Here is a 25,198-nt window from a genome sequence, read left to right as displayed (position 1 = left end):
GAGTAAGAGTTTCATTTTTATCACATTGGTATTTTAAATTAAATATGAAATTTATTTTTTCCGAAAAGTGGAAAAGTTTGGAATTTTTTTTCACGAAAATAAATTGTCACGCACAACGAGTCTGTGTGCAAAATGTCAGCTCGATTTGATCACGGGAAGTGGATTAAAAACGACCGAAAGATTTGCACGGTCGTAAGCGCGCAAGCAAGCAAGCAAGTGAACTTAATATAAAGGATTTAAAAAATGAAACTCATAGCTCAGTGGACCTTACCTTGAAAAAAAAATAGTTTGAGGTTTTTTTTGTGCGTGATTTGCTTACCCGCTCCTACGCTTTGCACTCATATCGTGTTTGTTGTTGCAACTTTCTAATCCTACCCGACTGGACATATGTGTTCTAGATTTGAAGCTTTCGTGACTGCAAGGAATCATAGTCTTAGGTGTTTTCGGTAAAGTCACGTAGGTAAAAATAAATTAAATAATAAATAATAGACATAATAATAGAAATAAAATAAAATAATTATTAAAGTAAAATAAATATTTTATTTCTATTATTATTTGTATTTTTTATTATTATTTTATTTTTCCCCTACGTGACTTTACCGAAAAAAAACTAAGAGTATGGACATGTGTGAACAAAGAGCTTTATAGCTCATTGTATTCCTCCTGCAGTGTCAGTATTCTGATTCTGACATCATTGTGTAGGGGCACGCGGGGCCACAGTGGACACTTTCACACTGACACGTCCCCACGACCAACACTTGATCCCTCACTGCAAGTAACACGGCCGCACTAATCGGGTACTCGAGAGGAGGATGTGGATATGTTCAACCCGGCAATTCACTTTTAAGGGACTCTTGCAGTGGAAAAGAAGCGATAGGTATGTTAACTGGAGTCAAATAGTAAGTATTACATTTCTATTTAAAGCTTTCGTGACTGCAGGGATTCATCTTCTTGGTTCTTTCGGTAAAGCCACGCAGAAGGGAAATAATAAAATAATAAAAATAAAACATAAAATAATTCTCACGACGTTTTTGAGGACGGCTGCTTGCGTTGTGGCCGAAAAGTCGTGAGAGTTATTTTATTATGTTTTATTTTTATTATTTTATTATTTCCTTTCTACGTGACTTTACCGAAAGAACCAAGAAGAGAAATTGTAAGTATGTGAACTTCTTTCGCACCGTACGTAGCCAACCGTGCGAATCGGAGGTGCGGGGGAAGGACGACAATCTAGAACACAACTAGCAGTTCTTAACGAGAATATATTCGCAATTAACGAGAATATGCTAACAATAATGGAAACACATTCCTGCGGAGGGAGCCGGTAGGAACGTTGGGTTGCTCGGTCAATGGCCAGGGTCAACGGCGGCGTGGTGTATTCCGCAAATATGCCCGACTGTGAGGGCGGGCACAAGCCGGCGTGAGTAGGTTAAACGTTGAGTTTTATAAGGGCACCACGGGGTGACCAGCCCCTCCGCACCCAGCCCCACCCTTGCAGCCACGAAAGCTTCAAATCTGAAACATACGGGACGGATCTATTCGTTCTTAAGTCGAACGTTCGTAAGTCGACGAGTCTCTTATATGCTAATCGCGGTGATGTCGTCACGCGTCAACGCCGACCTCCCATTGGTTGCGGCGGTGATGGGCGGGGCATGTGGGCGGGGGAAGGTACCGCGCGATATTGTGGGATGGCGGCCCACATTACTTAAGCCTGCCGCGTAACTCCCCGTACGCTTTCTCGTGCAAAAATGCTTTTAATGTAACAACAATTACACGCGAACAAAAACTAAACTCGATCGGCGGCAACTAGTGTCGGTACGAGCGAGTCGTCGGCGTCGCGTCTCAAAGGGACTCTCGTTTGAGTTGTTTGAGCCTTATTTGGAGTGTTCATACGGGTAGGCCTCGTCGGAGCCTTACGTGTTTCCTGAGCAGCCTGCCCGCGGTCATGTGAGACCGGCGAGCCGCGGGGACCCGGGACCCGCACCTCGGGGGGGGGGGGGGGGGTCGTTGGACGCTCACGAAAGCTGTCGGTCTCATACATACGGAAATATATACATGGACACATATACACTTTAATAGCTCCACAACTATGTGCACGTACATATACGTTTAAAGTATAGTGTACATACACGTAGACACGAATACAAATGCTATTACGGTACAGTCATAACTACACGCATAACGACACAATCATACAAACACTTCTTTCATAGACACGCACAGACACCTCCACACAGTTGTACACCCGAACAGACACGTCCATACACACCTACACACTCGTCCGACGAGTCACACACCTACAAAATATACCCAGACACACCTACACAATATACCCAGACACCTACACACACGTGTTCTCTCGCATACCTACACAATATACCCAGACACACCTACACACGTGTACTCACACACCTAGACACACACACCTACACACGTGTACTCGCACACCTAGACACACAAACCTACATACACGTGTACTCACACACCTACACTATACCCAGACACACACACCTACACACGTGTACTCACACACCTAGACACACAAACCTACATACACGTGTACTCTCAAACACCTACACAATATACCCACACACACAATATACCCAGACACACCTACACACGTACTCACACACCTAGACACACACCTATACATACACGTGTACTCACACACCTAGACACACACACCTAGACACACACACCCACACACACGTATTCTCTCACACACCTACACAATATAACCAGACACACACCTACACACGTGTACTCACACACCTAGACACACACCTACACACACCTGTACTCACACACCTAGACACACACACCTACACACACCTGTACTCTCACACAGCTACACAATATACCCAGACACACACCTACACACGTGTACTCACACACCTAGACACACACACCTACATACACGTGTACTCACACACCTAGACACACACACCTACATACACGTGTACTCTCACACAGCTACACAATATACCATCCGCCATGCTTCGCCGCGCCAGAATCAGCGTGAAGCCGAACGTTCGTCCCAGCACGGGCCGGGCGGGAGCCGGCATCCTCGAGGCAGGCAGCCGGGACCGCGGGGGACAGAAAGCCGAGGGAGCCGAGGTAGCCGGGGAAGCTCCCGAGGCGACGCCGGCAGCTCCAGAGACTCAAGCCGCCACGTCACGGACACCACCAAGCCGGACTGTCGAGACAGACTCCGAACGCCGGCTACCGGAGGAGGCTGCTGCTGCTGCTGCTCCGGCCACTGCGACTCCTGCTGCTGCTGTTGCTCCTACTAAACTGATTGCTTCTCCTGCTGCTCCTGTTTCTTCTACTTCTACCACTGCTTCTTCAGTTGCACCTATTGCTGAAGCTGGTACCTCTACCGCTGCTGCTAGTTCTGGTCTTGTTGCTTCCACTGCTGCAGCTGTTGCTCCTGATGTCTTGATTCCTCTGGGTGCTGCTAATCTCGTTGCGTCTGCAGATGACAACGCTGCTGCTGCTGATGATGTAGTTGCAACGCCTGCTGCATCTGTTGATGCCGATGCAGACGTTGTTACTTCAGCTGCCCCACTCACTTCTGTCACTCCACATTCCAGCCCTTCGATTGTTGCTGTACCTCCGACTCTTGCTGCTACTGGTGCTGCAGTTCCTTCTGCAGACCTTGCACATTCAGCTGCATCTAATCCTGCCGCACATTCTCCGCCATCTGCTCATATCGTTACTGCTCCACCTGTTGCTATTTCTCTTCTTACTGAAACTATTTCTGCAATTACTCCTACAACTACTGCTGCTGCATCATCTACTGCTGCGTGCAGTGCTGCACGCTCGCAGCAGCACGCCACGGCAGGAGATGAGCCAATGCGCCCGGGCCCTGACTCCAATTTGCTTTCTTCATCTGCTGATGCCTTCGAAGAAGCCACAACGTTGTCGATTGCTGCTGCTGCTTCTGCGCGCCACCACCGCAGGTGTGCGAGTTTGCAGAGGTCGACACTGGCGTTCGTTGCGTCGTTCCCTGATGTTGCGTCGTATACACATTGTCACTGGGGAGACAAAGGCGTGGTTCTAGCCAGTGCCCGATTATAAAGGGGCCCTAAATAAAAACACTTAAACATTAAAATACAAAATTTTTACTTGCACAGTAAAGTTATTGTATTTTTTCATTTGATATACAGCCAGATAATAGACAAATCGCGAACCTTAAACACCCAGTCGTTCATAAAAGTTGAAGGCAGTATAGTACTATAGTAATAGAGCAAGTGCAGAATCACTGAACCGGAATTGATAGCTTGAAAGCATTTAGCGCGGGGCCCTTTAAAGTGCGGGGCCCGTAGCTACATGTGTAGCTACTTTTGCGACTAGGATAATCCGGCACTGGTTCTAGTCACATCACCCTCCGCTCGTGTGAAGTTCAGCTGGCCTGAGGTGGTTGGCTGGTGGCTCTTGAGGCAACAAGTTGCTACGGCTGTCATGGGTGGGGGGGGGGATTCTTGCAATTCGTGGGTGGTGATGCAGTGCAGCAGTTAGGTTGTCTAATTTTGTGGATGTGTGTGTGTGTTCGCCCTTCCTGGCATGTATGGCTTTTTTCATCTCATGGGTGTACACATATATATACACACACGATGCTTAAAAAAAATGTTAACACTTCCGAGAATTTAAAACAATATCACGAGATGTGCCTCCAGGCTTCTGGAGACCACCCGGAGAAGATTCCAGGCATGTGTTGGCAATGATGGCGAACAAGTGGAGACTCTATTAGACTTTTTGAAGCTATTAACATACATTTGTTATCATGTTACAGTGTATTATCCGTTCTTTTTCCATTATAAGCGTTAGTCCCGTATAAGTGTTAAAACTTGAAGCACTCTGTACATAAATGAATGGAATTGGTCAATCATACCAAAGCAGGTCCCTCCTCAAAAAAAATATTTTAAGATTTCGATTTAAAGCTTTCGTGACTGCAGGGATTCATCTTCTTGGTTCTTTCGGTAAAGTCACGTAGAAGGGAAATAATAAAATAATAAAAATAAAACATTAAATAATTCTCGCGACGTTTCGGCCACAACGCAAGCAGCCGTCCTCAGGTGAAGAACAGGTCTGTCGGAAAGACAGTGTCTGAATGACACACGATGCTTAAAAAAAATGTTAACACTTCCGAGAATTTAAAACAATATCACGAGATGTGCCTCCAGGCTTCTGGAGACCACCCGGAGAAGATTCCAAGCATGTGTTGGCAATGATGGCGAACAAGTGGAGACTCTATTAGACTTTTTGAAGCTATTAACATACATTTGTTATCATGTTACAGTGTATTATCCGTTTTCCATTAAAGACGTTAATCCTATATAAGTGTTAAACAAAACTTGAAGCACCCTGTACATAAATGAATGGAATTGGTCAATCATCCCAAAGCAGGACCCTCAAAAATAATATTTTAAAACTCCATCATTGGTTTCCTGGGTAATACTACAAATAATCTATGGCCTTGGTGAATCCACCGCTTGATGAAAGCTCCACGCTGCGTCGGACGTGGAAATTATTAGATCGTACTAAACCTGCGGGTGTGTGAAGCTGGGGGTGGCTCCGATCTCATGCCTTTGTTTTGACAGCGCCCGTGCTCCCGCCACCGCTGCCGCCGCCGCCACCCCCTCAAGACCGGACGCTGGAAAGCTGCTGCCGCAGTCTCGCCGTAAGCGCCTGTCCGCCGCGCCGATCATCCCTCGCACCCGGGCAGCCGCTCACGCTCCTGTTCCAGCCGGTCCTGCCAAGAAACCACCGGCCTCGCTTCCTGCCGAGAATGGGACCGCCAGCAAGCTCACCGCCGCAGCCACCGTCGAAGGACCTCGTGACCCGTGGGGGTTGTCGACCAGTGAGGCATCCGGTGAAGTGTCGCCGGCATTGCCCGTCAAACCGCCTACCGGCGAGACGCAATATTCACCGGTTGGCCCCTCGGGTGCGGATGCAGTGGAGGCGGTGGACCATGCACAGGAGGTATATGAAAGGTCACCAATGGTGCCTGACTGGCGTGTGACGGATAGTGAAACTCCTGGCCCGGTAACTTTAGCACAGCTTGGAGTGAGCGCTCAGGAACCGGCAAGCGGGGCAGTGAAGTGTGCTGCTACTATCGGAGCCGATGCCGAAACGCCACCGGTAGCGCAATCAGCAGAGGTTTCCGGAGCTCCCGGGAGCACCGCAGCTTTGCCGGGCAGGCCTGCGGAGCCGAGCAGGAGTGAGATTTCAAAGAAGCTGCTAGCGTCGCTGAAGAAGAGCCTGCTGAAGCCGCCGGCATTGTCGGTGAAGGCTGCACCGGCGGGAGCCGATGACGACGACGACTACGACGACGACTCCGGGACGGCGGTGGTGACCGCGCGAGATGGCTCGGCACGGCCTGGGACCGCCGGTGGTGCCGGTGGTGGTGGGGGAGGCGGAGGAGGGGCGAGCGGGACCAATGCTGGCAGGACCCAACCAAGGCCCAACTTTAAAAAGTCGTCGCGTACGGTGCAAAAGACAGCTCGGGAGCTGGCTGAGAAGACCGAGGCTAAGAAGGTACCGTGAAAACACTAAGGATGGAGACCCCATATAGAAACCCATAGGTTCACATACGAACCCACAGACTCGCATAGATGCGTAGACTAACATAAAGAACCTTAGACTCGTAGACTCGCATAGATAGCCTTAGACTGAGTTGTGATTAAACCGGGTTCTTACTTGTGGTGAGTTGATGGTCTCAGCCTCATCACCAATGACTGAACAATAAATCCATCACATTAAATGTTCCCCCATTGGAACCTTTTGGCGTCATCTGGTCCAACCCATGTGAGATTAGGCTCTAAGGAAAGTTGTCTCGGGTGTGGACCAATCAACTTCAAGGACAGTGCATACATTATCAGAGTTATGTTTTTTGTTTGCATTATGACTGCAGGTATTGTGGTCTATGCAAACATGACTCCTTGTAAAAAAGGTGTCAGTTTTGTTGCCAGATAGAAGGGTAAAAAACCAATTATCACATTAAATGTTGTTGTACGTATGTGTCTTGAACTTCTGTCCCACTGTAGTAGCCAACCTGTGTTTATCGGAGGTGCAGGTTCTGCATTTAGCTGTGCACTTAATTTGGTAAAATTCTGGCTGTGAGGCTTAAAATGTTTGTTTGATTCACATACAATAAACGCTCATGGCAGGACATGTAAAAGATGTGCCCCCTTGTGTGGATAAAGTGGATAGAGGGGCCTATTGAAAGTGACATCAGCAGTAGTTATGCCATGTCAAGTTTCGGAACAACGAGCGGAGCGCCGGGCGGCTAAAACACAGGGAGTTGGTGCATCGGCCGGTCATCTCAGGCAATCAACCCATGGCACCTGGGTATGCCCCGTGACCTGCCAGCGGGCATTCGACACTTCACGTGGCGGCCTTATAGTGCACATTGCCTGGCACAAGCGCCGTGGTGACGTCACCGCCACTTAGTGGTGCAATGGCAGTTGTTGTTGTGAGTACCCGGTGAGTCAACGGATGGCCGTGCGTGGTGGCCGGCCTTCATGTAGGTGATGTAGGTGCTACTCGCTAACAGGGTGGGGATCTTTTTCTCTTTGTGTCGTGTGGTGGGGGGCAGGCTGCCCGCAAGCTGGCGTGGCGCACGTGGGAGCAGCACCAGTCGGCCCCCGACCGCTCGCAGATGACGATGAAGGACCTGCTCTACTGGGTGCCCAGAAACAACCCCATGCTGTGAGTAAAGCAACCCCACGCTTCGCAAAGGAGTATGGAGCACACTCGCATTTGTGCATCGGTTATTGATCGTTGGGAGGCGAGGCCATGCGGCGATTCGGGCAAAATTTCGTGTGCGGTAAGGAATAAGTTCCCCCCCCAACCTCCCTATACAGGCAAACGTGGCGTGAAAGCATGTGACGCGCCGGTTATTGCCGTTTTCACCTCCTCCGCTAAGTTGGAAGAACAATTCTCACAATGGAATTTCGCGAAGAGATACCAACGACGTTTCGCTGGAAACTGTACCGAGCTTCTTCGGGGAAAGATACAGGAAGTCAGAATAACTGTGTCACCTGACCCGGCCTCTGAAATTGGTGTCATGACATCACAGGAATTATCAATGTGATGTAAACTAGTTATTAACCATAACATATTCTAATTGTATTGCTAATTATCTGCGCCAAGGATTAACACCGTACGCATTATTCATTATGACTGCCACGGTGGCAAGTATTAACTACCTCGCCTGTTATACAGGAGGTCGTGGGTTCGATCCCGACTCTGACACCTGCATATTTGGAGTTTGTGTGTTCTCCCCGTGGTTGTGTGGATTTTCTCTGGGTCCTCCGGTATTTGGCTGCTATAAATTGCCACGCGATAAGCCACTTTGTGGCCAGGTTGTTCATGAAAAAGACCTATACAGCTCAGTGGGCCTTACTTGGTCAAATAAAAATGGTTTACTAGTTTTATAGTTTGAATATACTAGCCTGTACATAACATTGGCTGCTCAGATCTGCGTGTTAGTGTTAACTTGCGTTTGTGTTCTACTCCTTGGCCTTTGCCCCGTTCGCTGGTGGTCGCGACCTTGGTTCACCTCCACTATTCTCGGTTTGCGGCCACACTCTTAGTTGGCATCAGTACAGCGGCTGCTGGGGTCACGCGAGCCGATTACATACAACGTGTGTACAGGTCCAATGCAATCGATTCTCTCGCTAGCGATTTCAAGCCTACACGACGAGCGTAAGATCATACTTTCGTTGACTAATCGGTGCGCCATCAGACAACTGGTTTTAATCAAGGCTTAACTTGTCAATGAATATGTATCTGGGTCGCTGGTAGACTTGGAGTAGGCTGCACGTGACTCGTAGTAGCCACAGCTGTAGCCAAATTAGGATGTCGTGTGCCGGGTGCGGAAATACTTTCTGTGGTCACTGACCCGGCTGAAATTAAGCCCAGGTTTAAACCACACCCCCCTCCTATCCCCGCTCACCATTCTCCCGTCTGCGCTTCGCTCTCAGCCGTCTCAAGTCGGAGGATGGGAAGCTGCTGCCGGAAAAGCGCTTCGACAAGTACCCCAAGGGCGATCGGTCGGCGGCTCACGGCGACGGCGGCAGCGGCGGCTCCCTCGAGCTGACCCCTCCTGACGGCCCCACCTCCCCGCTGCCGCCGCTGCCACCCCCGGATTGTTCGAACGATCCGGCTCCTTCCCCGAGCCCCGCTGCCGCTCCCGCCGCCGGCGTCCCTGCTCCTCCGTCCGACGCCGCCGCCGCCGCTGCCTCGAACGCGTCTGTCCCGTCCACCCCGTGCGCGCCGGCGTCGAGCGACTCGCCAGCGGACGTCTCTCCGGCGGCGGCAGCTGCGCCGTCGCTAAGCCCCGCGGGCGACGCGCAGTCGCTGCTCGTGCCGCAGGTCAGGGTCGCCGAGGACGGCTCCATCGTGCTCAACGAGGACAGGCAAGTGAGCGGTCCGCCTGTCTGCTCGTCCGCTCGCCTACCCGTCCGTCCGTTTGCCTGCTTGCTCACCTGCTCGCCTGCTTATGCCCCTCATCCAATCGTTTGCTCACCTGCCATGACATCTGCTCACCCCGATTTTGCACAATTTCTTACCCACCAAGTCGCCCAACAGGCCACCCGCTTGTCCAAGTAAACTCGAGCTCACTCTATAAAGTAATTTTTTTTTATTTTACTAGGTAAGGCCCACTGAGCTATGAAGCTCGTTTTCAGAAGCGACCCGTATCCGGCCGGGTACGGGTACGGATACGCTTCCCGTACCCTACCCGAAATGAGTGACAAACGGTTACTCACCGGTGACTCACGGCCTACCCGTACCCGGCCGCACCAGGGTCGCAAACGGGTACCCGTACCCGGCTGGGTACGGGTAGCCGGGTATCGGGTAGGGTACGGGTATCGGGTACCCGGTTGCGACCTCTGAGCAGTGGTCGGTCTCTCTCCTCGGTCGTCATTGTGACCCCGTCAGTCGAGGCCAACTGCCTCCCTGGACAACTTGCTGCGGTTAAGCACTGGCACAAGGAAGGATGGGCCTGTGCGTTTGTTGTGTGTGTGGAGAGCTGCAGCGTCGCGGCTTAGCGCACCGCGCTACGAACCGAGTAACCAGAGTTAAATTTCCACTCACGGCCAAAATCGGTGACAAGCGAACTGGTCTTGCGCCTCCCCGGGCAAGGTGCTGGCCAACCACCGCCTCGTTTGCCGTGCGGGCCTTCATAGGTGTCGCTCGCTAACATCGCTCGCCTTTGTGTGTTGCGGCAGCCTGATGGTGGAGGTGTCGCGCACGGAGGGGCTGCCCCCCGTGTCGGACTGCGACCCCATCCACGAGTACGGCTCCCACACCACCTACTCGAGCTTCCGCAAGAGCTACCACGCCAAGCAGTGGGGCCTCCTAGGTAACGGTGACGCGCACACACACACTCACAAACACAAAGATCCCCCCTTCACAGACTGCTGGGGCAAGTGCTGTCGCCTTTGTCTCCCCAGTGGCGATGTTTACACAGGGCAGCGGGGACTCGCACCACCAATTAGCACGGTTGGCTACGTACGGTGCGAAAGAAGTTCAACGTAATACATACTGCACATAGACTAACACTACCCATAGACCAACACTACCCATAGACTCAACACTGCCCATAGACTCAACACTACCCGTAGACTCAACACTACCCATAGACTCAACACTACCCATAGACTCAACACTGCCCATAGACTCAACACTACCCGTAGACTCAACACTACCCATAGACTCAACACTGCCCATAGACTCAACACTACCCATAGATTCAACACTGCCCGTAGACTCAACACTACCCGTAGACTCAACACTGCACATAGACTAACACTACCCATAGACCAACACTACCCATAGACTCAACACTACCCATACACTCAACACTACCCATAGACTCAACACTACCCATAGACTCAACACTACCCATAGACTCAACACTGCCCATAGACTCAACACTACCCATAGACTCAACACTGCCCGTAGACTCAACACTGCCCGTAGACTCAACACTGCCCGTAGACTCAACACTGCCCATAGACTCAACACTGCCCGTAGACTCAACACTGCCCATAGACTCAACACTACCCGTAGACTCAACACTGCCCATAGACTCAACACTGCCCGTAGACTCAACACTACCCATAAAATCAACACTACCCATAGACTCAACACTACCCATAGACTCAACACTACCCATAGACTCAACACTACCCATAGACTCAACACTGCCCATAGACTCAACACTACCCGTAGACTCAACACTGCCCGTAGACTCAACACTGCCCATAGACTCAACACTGCCCATAGACTAAACACTACCCATAGACTCAACACTGCCCATAGACTCAACACTACCAATAGACTCAACACTGCACCATAGACTCAACACTGCCCAAAGACTCAACACTACCCATAGACTAATACTCCACCATAGACTCAACACTACCCATAGACTCAACACTGCCCGTAGACTCAACACTATCGCTCCCTATGGGTAGGTACCAACACACACACACGCACGTGGTCGTACGTGCATCTTCTGTTCCTGATCACGTTGTGGTTGTTGTGGTTGTTGTTGTTGTTGGTTGTGCAGAGACCGAGCTGTTTTTCCTGGCCATCAGCATGGTCGGCATGGACTTCTCCATGATCGGACAGCTCTTCCCCAACCGCTCGCGCGTCGACATCAAGGTGGCGTCAGGGTTTGCACGGTTACACAAACTCACTTCAGCGTTGCCCCCGCTTGCTCGCCCGTGCGTGTGCGTGTGTGCGCGCGTGTGTGTGCGCGCGTGTGTGTGTGCGTGTGTGCGCGTGTGTGCGTGCGTGCGCGTGTGTGCGTGTGCATGTGTGCACGTGTGTGTGCGCGTTCGTGAGGAGCGGTGGCGCAGCGGTTAGCGCGCTGCACTCCGAACCCGGTGACCCGAGTTCGATTCCTGCTCAAGGCTAACACCAGTGAAGATTATCTGAAGCCTCCCCTAGGTCGACTCAGCCTTAAATGAGTACCTGGTGCGGTGTGTAGTAAACATCGCCACTGGGGGAGATAAAGACGGCCGGCCATTGTTGCTGGCCACCCCACTCCCTCGTGTGTCGTCGCGGCCTTCATAGGTGCTCGCTAACAGCACTTGCCCCAACAGTCTGTTAAAGGCTACACGGGGGGGGGGGACCTTTGTCTTTGTGTGTGTGAATCCGCAAAGCACGTTCATCGGACGTCCTCTCTTCCCGCAGAACAAGTTCAAGCGCGAGGAGCGGTGCAATCCCCGCAAGATCGACCAGGCTTTCCGTGAGTCCCTCGTTACTTGCTCGGGCTCCGGCATGACGTGCACATCGGATCTCCACGTGGCTGCGATCAAACATCAAACGTCCGAACATCGGCCCTATTGGCTCTCCAGACAGATGTTACCCACCAGCATTTTTGTTTTCACGAATCAAACTCCGGAGCAGTTATCCACCTTTTTCCGGGGTGTCATCATCGGCAGAGGAACACAAAAACGTCAAAGTTGCAACGCGCGCCGCTCGCCATTCGCTCGCTCCCGACGGAGCCAGAGAACGAGTCGGAGGTACGAGGAGGAAACCGCGGACAAGCGGCGAGAGAGGGCAGCGTACACACGAGACGGACAACAAAAACGAATTGGGATGATAAAAAAAACGGTCCTTGAGCGGAAGCACGGACCTTGGCGTCGTGACATTTCGTCCGACGTTTTCAACGTGTTGTTGTTTGACTTGCATCCCACTGGGATTTTTGCACACAGCGTTGGTGTACGGTGTTTTTTTCTGCAATATTTTGCTGTCTTTTCTTGGATTTTCTGTTTCCACTTAGTCACATGTTCACTTTAAGATATTTTTTGTAATAAATGAACTTGAACTTGAAAAGCTGACGGGTGCCGCGCACGTAAGCACGCTTGGAATCGTGTCGCTAGCACCGTCGGGAAACTGCGATGGCTTGGGGAAATCCTTCGTCCAGCAGCGGGCATATCTTTTGTCCGTTGTTTTGATTTGTTTCCGTGTTGCAGGCAACAAGTTGCCGCTGGACGTGTCGTGCTTCGAGACGCTGCTGCAGGAGTTCGAGCGGCAGAAGACGGAGGCGCTCAATCGGGCGCCCGACTCCAAGGGCAGGCGGCGGCGCAAGTACCACCCAAAGAGTGAGCGTGCGATGTTTTCATTTATGGCTCGAGCAATCCGATGAGCTACGAAGCTCTTTCTCACAGATGTCCAGGAGAGGGGCGGTTCCCGGAGGGGCTGTTTCACCGCGCCACCACCGCCGTCGCTTCTTTCCGTTTCACCGCCGCGCCTCCGCCCCGCAAGCCGGGGGTGGGGCCCACCGGCGGCAGCTGCCCCCGTGAGGCACTTGGTGAAGAACGCGGCGCCAGCCAGGAAAGAGTGGGCGTTTGTTTCTCATCACCGGGGGTGGGGTGGGTGGCGGGGGGACGAATGTGGCTTTGCCCACGGACGTCGTGGGATCTTTAACGCCCTCTGTGACGTAGACTCGGCGCGTATTTTTAACGTCCGCGGTATTAACCAGGACGGCCGCTGGGCTCGAACCGCCGCCATAACACCTCCGTGCGGTGTTTCAGCACCGCGTGGAGAAGGGAGGGGTGGGTCTGCCTCTCTTTTTTATCCCCTCTGTCTCGTCCCCTGGGGTTTCTCCCGATGTCGTTTGTATTTCCTGTGAATGTCGTGGCGTTCTTAAGTCTCGTCGTCGTCGTCCTCACGCCGCGTCCGCCGGTCCTGCGACAGAGACGGGGCGACGCAGGAGCGACGCGGACAGCGACGACGGCGACGCCGACTGCTGGAGCGAGAGCGGCGGCGAGAGCGGGACCGGAGCGGCGGCCACCGAAACCCGAGCCAGAACCGCCGCCCAGAGCGCGACGGAGAGAGCGATCGGAGCGTCGGCTGCCACCCAAAACGGAATCGGAACGGAAATCCGAACCGGGACCAGAACCGTCACCGAAACTCAAACGGGAACCGAGACGCCGACCGGAACGGCGACTCCAGGAACCGGAGGGTCCACGGCGGTCCCCGAGCCCCCGCCGCCCCCCCCCGCGCCCAGTGGCCTGGAGGAGGCGGAGCTGCTGCTGTCGCTGGGCTGCGAAATCGCTCGCGGCGCCGGCGCCGGCACGGGCGCGGATGCGGGCGTCCCGGCGCCGGAACCGTCCCCCGAGTTGGTGGTGGAATCGGCAGAACGCCGAGACGAGCGCAGTGGGGGTGACGAAGACATCGACGACGAAGAAGATTTTGAGCGTGTCAAAGAGAGGATGTTGAGTCACCCGACGAGGTGAGGTTCTGGCGAGCGAGCGTCGTCGGTTAAAACGACAAGAAATGTTGTGCATGGGGTGGTGGGCCAGGTGGCTCAGAGAGGGTCAGGGCATTGGGCCGGCACCGCTGAGATCCTGGGTTCAAACTCAGGTCACAGCTGCCTGTCATTAAACTGGGTTCTCAAGGTTGTGTGATTTGGTGGTCTCGGCCCTGTCACCAGTATATAAAACGTCGCGTTTAAGTTTGTTTATTTTCTTAATTCGGTTAAATTCCAACTCCTGTGAACAGAAAATATTACTCTGAATGTCAGGCAACAGCAGATGTTGTGGTAGGGCAGCTGGGAAAGTGCTGCCCTCTGCTGTGTGAACCGCAGGTCACCGGAATTCGGAGGTAGGTCTGTGATATCCGCCTCTGTGGGTCGTTGTCTAACACGGAGGGTCGCACTGCTCCGCGAGCGTTCCGAGTGGTCTCTTGACGTGACGATGATAGCGCAATTGAGATGAAATTGGGGTAAAACGATTTTTTTTGTTTCAAGATGCAGGCAGCAGGGAGTTGTGGGTAGAGAATTGACACGCGACGAACGGTTCACTTGGAGCAGCGCGCAACGCAGGAAACAACACAGCTGGAGTCGTGTGGAGAGCTCCCCACAAAGTAGACACGGTGGCCTTGGCCTTTCTCTGATACGAGGCTTCGTGATTGAGAACAAGAAATATAAAAAACTCATGGTCAGGCATGGTGAAAAACTGCCAAGAAAATTAAACTAAAAACGTGGTGACGGTGTTTGTGACGGTGTTTGTGACGGTTTTTGTGACGGTTTTGGTGACGGTTTTTGTGACGGTTTTTGTGACGGTTTTGGTGACGGTTTTTGTGACGGTTTTTGTGACGGTTTTGGTGTTGGTGACGGTAACGTGTCGGCAATGGCCACGGTGTCGGCTGCGCGATTCCGCGCCCGCGTGACGCAAGCGTCGGTTCGACCGCCTGCGCACAGGTCCGGGCGCAGGCCCAAGCCCACGGCGTTCTACAGCACCGGCTCGGCGGGACCCGGCGGCGACACGCCGGTCAAGGAAGGGGGGGGGGCGGCCAAGCGGCCGCGGCGACGCGAGGCCCAAGACCCCGCGGCCCCAGTGAGGCCCAAGCCGAGGCCTAGCACGTGTGCACGGAAGCCGCCGCTGCCGCCGATGAGGCCTCCTCGTCGGGACGCGACGGTGAGGGGCGGCGACGGCCATCGGCCGGACCGTCGCGTCAGCGGAGTCGGGGGTGGAGGGGGGATTAATTTCTCACTAAAATATCTTTTTGGGTCACTAAACTAAGCCGTTTTTATTTTAGTAGGTTTTGCCCACTAAGCGACCTGGCCACGATAGCTCAACGAAGCGGCTTTTCATGTGCAGTTCATAGCAGCAGCCAAATGCTCTAAACGCATATCTATACGTGGAGGGAAATTCCAAATATACAGGAGTCTGGATCAGGATCGAACCCACGACCTCCTGCATACTAGGCGAGGTAGTTAAGATCTTGCCACTGTGACACCCCTGATATCCGCTTCTCCAATACAGTGTGAATGTGTTGGCTTGCACAAGTGTGCCCAGAGAAAAATATACATCAGATTCAGCATCGAAACCCACGACCTCCTGTATACCAGGCGAGGTAGTTAACATCTCGCCACCCGCGCAGCCACAGTGACGCGTGCCTCTCCTCGGCAGGACAAGGCGACGGTGCTGGCAACTCGCGGCCGGGGGGGCCTGGTGACTCTGCGTGCCGTGCTCCCTCCCGAGGAGGAGGAGGAGGGGCGGGGTGGGGGGGACCGCGCCAGCGAGCGGCGCCACCGCGCCAGCTGTCTTGCGGCGGCGGCGGCGACGCCGGCACCCCCCGTGAGGCCGGAGCACATGAGCTGCGCGCCAGCGTTCGTGCCGGTGTGCCTGCGTTCCCCCGAGCCGCAGCCGCTCACGGAGCACATGGAGGAGGTATGGCTGGGCGGGGCGGGGGGGGGGGTGAACGGAGAAATGCTGCGTGTGGGCGAAGTGGGCAGAAGCCGGTCGCTCTGGCCGAAGTGAATCGGTGGCGACATGAAGCGGACACTCGCGGACGGTTTAATTGGGGAAAAAAATCGCGGCAGAAATGTTTGCGTGAGCAGTTGATGAAGAGCGTCGAGGTGATCGCGTTGATGGTGGCGGCGACGACGATGACGAAGGACAATGGTAGCGGCGACAATGGTAACGATGATCGCGATTGACGCCGATGACGACGGTCATCATTTGCGACTTGACATTGTGGCTCACACGAATGTAAAACGAATCCCGAGGCGCCGATGGAACCGGCGATTACTCCGCACCGTTCCCGAGACGGCCAATAGCATCGCGTGCTCGGCAGCATCCAATAAACCGATGCGGGGGGGCGGGGTGGGGGGGGCGGCAGCAGCCCACGCGTGAGCTGCTGACGAAGCGTTCTCTCTCAATCCGTTGGCACGACGACGGACCTCCGACAGCAGGTGGAGCTGTCGGAAGGCGACGCGATGCTGGAGGAGCTGGTAGTGACGTGCGTGGAAGAGATGGTGGTCGCCGATGACGACGATGGTCTGGAGGAGGAGGAGGCGGCGGTGGAGGAGGAGTCCGTTGACCCCGGCAGCGACGCGTGCGGTCTGCACGTCGAGCAGAACTGCAGCGTCGTGATCGTGAGTCCCACGCCTGGGGGATTTGCATGTCTGTTGAACTTCGTACGTAGCCAACCGTGATAATCGGCGGTGCTGGGTAAGGACAACAAACTAAACGCAAAAAGCAATTCTGTTTACACCATTGGAACCTCATTTGCCAGTAGAAAAATATGATAATTGTTTTTTTTCCCTTTTATGTGGCAACAAAACTGACACCTTTTTTACAAGGAGTCATGCTTGCATAGACCACAATACCTGCAGTCGTGCACCTTTTGGCGTCATCTGGTCCAACACCATGTGAGACTAGGCTCTAAGGAAAGCTGTCTAGGGTGTGGACCAATCAACTTCAAGGACAGTGCATACATTATCAGAGTTATGTTTTTTGTTTGCATTATGACTGCAGGTATTGTGGTCTATGCAAACATGACTCCTTGTAAAAAAAAGGTGTCAGTTTTGTTGCCAGATAAAAGGGTAAAAAAACAATTATTAATTCTGTTTAATTTTGTTTGTTATCAACGTCGACCAACCGCGGTTGAGATCGTTAATGCATCGGCGCTGGCCGTGCTTGGGGTCACGGTGACTCTCGCAACGATTGTCCGGTGTGAATGAAATTCTCTAGTAGTGGTCGTGCTGCTGTCAGGGACTTGTTGAATTGACAACTGGCCCACGGTGGCTATGAGATGTTAATTACCTTGCCTGGTATGCAAGAGGTTGTGGGTTCAATCCCGACCCTGATGTCTGCTGTCTATTTGGGAGTTTGCATGTTCTCGCCACAGTCGCGTGGATTTTTCTCCGGGTCCTCCAGTTTTTCTCTCCGCATTTAGAAACGAGCTAAGCAGGCTTGAGCCTGGATGACCTAACCACCACGCATCAGTGAACCAAAGCGGCTGTCATTCAAATTGACGAAACGCCAGCAAGGAACACCACGAATGAAACGTGGTTGATCTATTGACATGCTTTTTGTTTGTGTTCTTTTTCTCTTTCTAGACTGACGACGAACACTTGAGGGTTAATGGTGAGTTCTGCATTGCATTGGTGACCTCAAAGTGTTGCGTGTGCGATCGTGTGTAATCCGTACAATGTCGTGCGTTTGTGTCGATGACACCGATCATCGTACCTTAATATAATTTATTCTTGTCTACATTGTGATGAATCGCATATGTGCAAGAATCTCACCTCCTTAAACGCGTAAATGTCCTCACTAATAAACGAAACACTCTTCCTCCCCCCACGCGCTGCTGTCAACCGCAGAAGCGTTCGTGTACGAGATGATGGAGCAGGCGGGCTTCGGGAGCATGCAGGACGCCTACGTGTCCTCGCAGGAGGGCGACGGGGGTGGCAGCGCTCCCACAATGCTTTGCTTCATGATGTGCGAGGGCGGGGAGACTGACGCAGCGTTCCAGCTGGCCGGGGGGGACGGTGGTGACGCCGCGGGGGCGGCACCGGAGGTTGAGCACCTCTCGCTCGCCGCGGTGGCGGACGATCAGGAGGGCCAGGAAACCTCCACGGAGACGAACAACGCGAAGAGGTGACGGCTTTGCGCGCTTTTTGTTTTTGCGTCACGTGCAGCTCTCGTGAGTAGGCGCCACTCGTATCGATCGCTGAGACCTGTCCAAAGCGACAACTCCTTTGCTTTTAAACGGAGGGTAATTTAACACTTTTGCTGCTTTACAAACGGACATGCGCAGAACCGACGACCGCCACGCGTCCACCACCGTTGCGACGCCGCGGCGCGCCATCTTGTTTTTTGACCCCCATCGTAACGGCGGCGGGCTCGTTGTTGTCGCTGTGCGCAGCGCGGCGATGGAGGGCGGCGGCGTTCCGCCCGGCGACTGGGAGGGGGCGGCACCCACCATCTCGGATGGTCACATGACCTCGTGGGCAGCACCAGTGGGCGCGCCGAGCCCCGAGTGGCCTCTCGCCGCCGCCGCCGAGGCCGCGCCGGGCTCGCCGGAAACACCGGACGTCTTGCCGAGGGAGGCCCCGAGCGGCGCGAGCGGCGACCTCCTGACCCCCGAGTCGGGCCTCGACACCGTCGAAGAGGAGGGGGGTTCGGTCGCCGAGCCGGCCGAACCAACGGTTCCAACCGTGCCGGTGTCAGTTTTAACTGAGGCGGCCGGCTCTGGGGTCGCGGTTGACGACGGTGGCCAGGCCGATCCGGTGCAACTGCCGGCAACCGCGATCGCCGGCGATGCAGGCACGGTACCGCGGCCCAGGAGGCCTCGTTCCGACGTGGCAGACGGCCCCCCGGCGAAACGGCACGCCGCGGACACCACGCCGGGCCCGCCGGAAGCTCCAGACGTCCCGTCGAGAGAACCCGCGAGCGACTCCGACGAACTGACCCTTGAGTTGGGCCGCGGCACCGGCAAAGACGAGGCGCCGGTCGCAGAATCGGCCGACCCCGTCGTCTCGCCGGCGCCGCCCGGTTCGACCGAGGCGCCGGCTGCCGACGACGACGGACGGTCCGATTCGGCGCGACCGCAGCCGACTCGGAGCGCCGGCGATGCCAAGAAGGGCGGCGCCGACGTGACGCCGCCGGCCAGGAGGGCGCGCTTCGCCAAGCCCAGGCCGAACCTCGCCGCGTGCAGCGCGCGCCGGCCGGCGGGGTCGGCCGGCACGGCTAAGCCGGCGCAGGTCGGCCCGCTGGGAGCGGTGAAGTGAATCCGGCGCGTGGACAAAGTCGATGCAGATGAGTGTCGGCGATTAGCGAGCCGCCTCGCCGTCGGGAGCCGTGGTAAATGATTCGTCGGCGTTAATCGGCGTACGAATGACGTTCGTAGTCGTGTTGGAAGGGAACGGCATATGTGCCCGGGAGGGAGGGACGCGCGCCGCGGAGATGGAGCGATGAGATCGGCTCTCGTGCGAGAGTTTGATGGAATGTTGTAGCGCGGGAGCCGACGATCAGCCCCTTTGTGAATCTACTGCTGGATGAAATTCCAAGGTGCCATATCGTTGCTTGCACGGAGACGACAGATGAGCAAATTTGGACGAAGTTCCATCTGTTTCCATCTGTGTCGGTCTTAAATACTCTGGCTGTCGCCTGATGATGCCGGTTGTAATTACCGGCGAAACGTCGTACTCGAATTGTGAATGTTGTGGATTTGCTCTCCAACACACCGGCGTGCTGAACTAGTAACGAATTGCCACGTTTTGTTTACGTGACAAACCTCTTAGGGATAATTTTTAGGGATAGAGCGTTGCGTTTTTTCTCTGGGCGCTCCGGTTTCCTCCTTTACATGCATCGGCACTCATTAAATGGCTGAAAACAACTCGATACGTAGAGGACCGCAGAGTCGTTCTCTCTGTAAAAAAAAAAATATTAAATGTAAAATAAGCACCGTTTCTTTACTCATTATTTACTTACCTTTATTGCGCTATTGGTTGCTGCGCGGTTTCAATTTTGCTCTGCTCAGTCAGTGTTAAGCCGCTGAGGTCGTGACGGGTATTTTTTTTCATTCCTCTTGCTCCCCCGGTGCCATTCCATTGCAACATGCACCGACGCCTTACTTTATTGAGGGCGACATTGGCAATGAAGTACAGATTGATTTATTGACCTCAACTCGGGAGCGAGTACGATTTGAAACAATCATTATGATTGTTAAACGTCGGGTGATTCTGCGTGTGCAGAGACACTGGTGCCCAGGAGGGGATCGGCGGAGTGGCTTCTTCTCAGTCGGCATCGTGACTGAGGTCTGAGCCGGCTCGGCTAGCGGAGGCGCCGGCGGCGCCGGGGGGCTGGGCGGGAAGGCCGGGCCCGGCGGAGTAGAGAGAGACGCGATCGTGAACCTCGCGTTCTCATGCCACTCTCGTCAACACACACAGGCACACACGCGCACGCGTGTACGGCCGCGCTAACGACGGCGAGCGGACTTTAAATTGTCGGTGCGCAGCTCGTGTTTGTGTTTTTTTCCTTCACCACGCATTCTTTTTTTTTACGATAATTTTCACCGAACGTGTACCCCGCCCTTTGCCGTCGCGGCGTCGTCAGATGGATGCGGCGACCGCTCAGAGGTCTCGCGGTGGAGGAGAAAAAAACGTCGCCGAACTACTTCTGAAGGTCCCCTTGACATTTCGTCGTATCCACGCCTGCGTCGGTGCGCCTACTCGCACGCTCTGCCCCGGACGTGTTTGTCACGCGGCAAACCGGAAATGCCGTGAATCCTCGTAATATCTGGAAATACGCCAAAATAAGTGAAAACCAAACCGCGGTGCGCGTGTATAAATGTGTTTGTGTCGGTAACCGGGCTGAGACCATCGGCTCTCCGCGACGTCTCCGTCTTGAAGCCCGAACTAGAGCCCAGGATCCTCGGCGGTGCCGGCTACGTGTCCGTGACGCGCGATGACGGCGGTGAGCCGCCGACCGCCTCCAACCGCATTCATCTCCCCGCGAACACGATTGATCAATTGCGTTTGCCGTGGTGTGTACCAACGTGCGCGCCAGGTCGCCCCGTGTGGATGCAGGACTACGTGTGCGGGTGGTTGGCATGAGAGGGCAGTACCAGCAGAATCCATATTTATACCGTACTTCTATGCTCCCCTCCCGATCCCCCCACTGCCTGCGGCACACACTGACCAGCATAGTGAAGTCTGGTCAAACGACTCCCAGGACCTGTACCCCCGTCCGACATGAACTGTCCGTGTGCACGCGTGTCCATGTGCACGCCGTGTACGTGTGTCGCACGCACAATCATTTGGCTCATCGAAGCCCTCCCGTGTGACAGACGAAGTGAGCTTCAAGAGAAGCGTTTTTTGAGGAGTTGTGAGTTTGTTGTCCCAGAATTTTATTGTAGACACATTGACATTATCGAGAAAAACAAAACATTGTATTTATAAAGTCTCTGCGCGTCTCTCCCACCAATCTCAACGCAGTTCGGGCCACGGCTGAATTCAGTACCACAGGTGTTTGCAAATTAATTTGACGGATGGGCTATTGCATAATTCTTGTCCATTGGCGATTTAAAGTTGAGTCTTTTTTTTGGTAGCGAAAGGTTAAATATTTGGCCTGGCCTCGGACTAAGTTATTAAATCTTCTAACTCTCTCCCCCTGTAAGACCGGGCTGGAGCCATCGCATCCAAAATATTCAGCCGCATGTTGGGAAGTCTCCGAGTTGCATTATAAATCAGTGGGGCATCTGGAAGTTACCACATTTTATTGGAGTCGTTTCCAGTGTGTTCAGGAAAGCCTCGAGTGAGTCTCATGAATTTCAAGAGGGGGGTCTTACTATTGTAACGTTGGGCCAATTCCTTGTTTAGTATTTTAGTTTTTCACCTTGCACCAAAAAATAACTTGGGAAGAGCAGTCGGCCGGTGGGTTATCAAACCGCGCGACGAACTCGGTGAGCCGCAGTTGGATTTCCGGCCACGGCTAACGTCACCAGGCCTCGGCTTACTCCCCGCTCCCCCCACCCCCGCACAAACCAGCGTGGTGAAGTATGATCAAGCAACCACCTCAGCTGACGCGGCGTAGGGAGGTCTTCATCCAGCATTGATTTTACAAAGGCTTGGAAGTTGTATATTATTGCTATCTTACGCGAATTATAAGAAGAAAAATAATCATTTCAGGCTGCACCAAGGAAGGGGAGGTTTGGAGACCGATCCAGTGATGATTCCGACAGTGTTTTTCGTTTTGTAAAACCTTTTTAATTTATTGTCGCTTACGTTATTTAATTCGACGTTGAGTAGCTGCCGTGTCGCGGTGCTGACCGATGTTTGTTGTTCCTGGCGCCGCCTGTCCCAATCTTCGCGCTCTCATCACCGCGCCCCGTGCCGTCTTGTGGCTGCTGAAGGGAAGACGCGAGAACTCGCGGCTCTGTTTGCCACCGTAAAACACGAGCCGTGCCGCCTACGTCGGGACTGTCTGAACGGACATTGCGTCAGTCCGTGGGCCAGAGGTCGCAAACGGGTTTTGATTCCTTACCCGTACCCGGCCACACCAGGGTCGCAAACGGCTACCCGTACCCGTACCCGGCCGGGTACGGGTAGTTGGGTATCGGGTAGGGTACGGGTATCGGGTACCCGGTTGCGACCTCTGCTGTGGGCTGAATAACAGTGTACAATGGAGAGTTTTTAACCCCCCCCCCCGCATCTGGCCCTGCTTGGCCCCAGACCAGATTGCATGCGTCTTGCGAAGCCCCCTCCTCCCCCCAGCGTATGACGCTTTGGTGCTGGCTTGAAAAATGAAATTAAAATGAATAAAAATAAAATAATCATAATAAAATTAACTTATAAATTTTAATTTCATTTTTTACCTACGTGACTTTACCGAAAAACCTAAGAGTGAATCCTTGCAGTCACGAAAGCTTCAAATCTAGTGGAAAACCACCCGTACCACGAGGGGCGGGCCCCCCTCTTTGGCTCCGAGACCTGAGGCTACGGTGGCGTGACATCACAAGCGCGTTGTGTAGCTAGCGGTGCTGCTACGCTGGGACCCACAGGCCGGATGGGCCCCCAGAGAAATTGGACGGAGCGGGGGGGGGGGGCAGGCCTCATTTCAATTCCTTGCACGGGGGGGCCCACCTGTGTGCCCGGTTGCATGAAGGGTAAATTCATGAACCTGCGATTGTAGAAACGTGTCCACTGGCTGCCATGTTTTCCAGAGTGTTGCTGGATAATCGAGAAGAAAAAATCGCTTGGCACGCGCTGTGTTTGTTGTTCGGCATGATGTCTGACGTTTCGCTGCCGCAACCGCGTCCCTGAAGATCCTCTCGATGCGCGGCTTGACCCGAACGCGCTCCAGCGAACCACGTAGCACAACCGTCAAATAGTTGTCAAAAGAGTAAATCGCTTGATTCGATTGAGAAAATAACCACTGGAGTTTTTAGATCCAACACTTGATTAATCCGGCATTAAAACAAGCTTATTTTGTTGCGTTGACTTGAGTATTATGCACGTTTTGATTGTGTGTTTTTAAATTTGCGGTGCCATTCGTGGAGATGTGCGCTATGAACTTATTTAAACAAATTTTTATGCTGCCACTAATGTTAAAGCACCGGACCTCTTAACAATGGAGATTTTACAGATGTTTGAGAAACGTCAGCTCCGAAGCTACGCTCGGGATTTATCAAACAAACCTTTGTATGTTTTTGTACAAAAGAATACGTAATATGTACAGCGCAAATCAAAAGTGCTCACTGCCTATGTTAATAAATCTTGCTTGCAATGTTTACATTCTCGCTGTGACGTGACTTAAGGCTGTACGGATCATCGTAGTGCAATGTAACGGTTTTTCCATTATCAAGCCACCGCTGGATGATGGCCTTCCAAATGCCATTTGGTTGACTACCTCACCCTGGCTTGTGTCGTGATTGATGGGGGGGAGGGAGGCTGCCATCGACCAATTTGTATAATCCCTTGCCCACCGACTTTTTCCATGGCTAGAAACTCAACGCAGGTCGCCGGGTTCATGCCGCACCGGTCTCTGCGCTACTGCTCCGGCCCTGCGAGTAGCGATACCGTGTTGAGACGGCAAGATTAGTGACCAAGCCGGCATTTCAGCGCAGCGCTTCCCGGTGAGATTGTGAGAATGAGGCGTCTTCCCGGAGCCGGTGATATCTGGTTTTGTGGAAATATATCGTCGCTGCTCGTCCCAACGATTTCAGGACGATCGTCATGGTCACGTCCATGTTTATAATACGGCACCTCCCATGGCGGTGCATCCAGGCGCCCTGTAGCAGGGGCACCCCTGGTGGCAGCTGTCCCTGCGGGGCACAACATGGGCCACTCCGTCTTTTGCGTCATCTTTTTACACGCTTTTAACTCACTGTTGTTGTCGTTGTATCCTCAAATCTTGCAACTCAATTTTAACCCACTTTCCAATGGTGGTATCGACTGCAAACTTGGTATACTTATGTCATACTGATGACAATACTATATTCTATCATTAAAAAAAGAATATTTTTTTAGATGTTATGTTTCGGCTTGGGTCTAATTGTCCACGGTCAACCGACGTTGGCTGTAATTGGGCCACGGTCCCTTACGTTATGGCAAGCTTCGGGGCCACTTCCTAGAGTTCTGCCATTACTAGTACATTTCATAAAAGCGTGTTTAAAATTTTTTTTTTAAATATTACTTTTTAAACATACGCTGTGAAGCAGATGTGCCGCATTTCATAGTTTGATACGCCCAGTCTTCGTCTGGGATCCCTTCGTAGTCGAGTGATTTCCCTCCAGGTGTCACTTGTCTGTGTTGTGAGGTGGACCTGGCTGGCCATGGGTCTGGAGATGGCTGAAGAGGCCACCACGTGACCTGCAGATCTTGGCACAGTGGGGGCACCAGGATGGTCCATCCTGAAGGTCCCACTCGTCCTTGTCTCTG

At 53.3% G+C, this 25,198-nt stretch overlaps 1 protein-coding gene and 1 long non-coding RNA gene across 2 annotated transcripts in view; one reads left to right on the top strand and one right to left on the bottom strand.

Annotated features, from left to right (window-relative positions):
• Positions 1 to 1,688: 1,688 nt before the first annotated feature.
• On the top strand, positions 1,689 to 24,050 carry LOC133342922 (uncharacterized). Its single transcript, XM_061552348.1, has 15 exons — positions 1,689 to 3,959; positions 5,601 to 6,537; positions 7,598 to 7,710; positions 8,988 to 9,422; positions 10,236 to 10,369; positions 11,582 to 11,676; positions 12,211 to 12,265; positions 12,996 to 13,124; positions 13,720 to 14,257; positions 15,227 to 15,443; positions 15,939 to 16,199; positions 16,721 to 16,906; positions 17,873 to 17,900; positions 18,137 to 18,413; positions 18,682 to 24,050. Exons 1-15 carry the CDS (start codon positions 2,992 to 2,994, stop codon positions 19,544 to 19,546), a joined length of 5,238 nt encoding a protein of 1,745 aa, XP_061408332.1. The 5' UTR covers positions 1,689 to 2,991; the 3' UTR covers positions 19,547 to 24,050.
• Positions 2,139 to 25,198, bottom strand: part of LOC133361321 (uncharacterized) — a 329,555-nt gene continuing 306,495 nt past the window's right edge. The window contains exons 3-4 of the long non-coding RNA XR_009757355.1: positions 2,318 to 2,338; positions 2,139 to 2,224 (exon numbers count right to left, since the gene is read on the bottom strand). This is a non-coding gene — a long non-coding RNA (uncharacterized LOC133361321). The remainder of the gene's footprint in view (positions 2,225 to 2,317; positions 2,339 to 25,198) is intronic.

This window comes from Lethenteron reissneri, chromosome 1 (genome assembly GCF_015708825.2).
Source record: "Lethenteron reissneri isolate LAM-NWPU_2019-01 chromosome 1, ASM1570882v1, whole genome shotgun sequence".
In the NCBI taxonomy this organism is placed as follows: Eukaryota; Metazoa; Chordata; class Hyperoartia; order Petromyzontiformes; family Petromyzontidae; genus Lethenteron; species Lethenteron reissneri.
The sequence above is the reverse complement of the archived record's forward strand: the minus strand, read 5'-3'. Positions and strand labels throughout refer to the sequence as shown.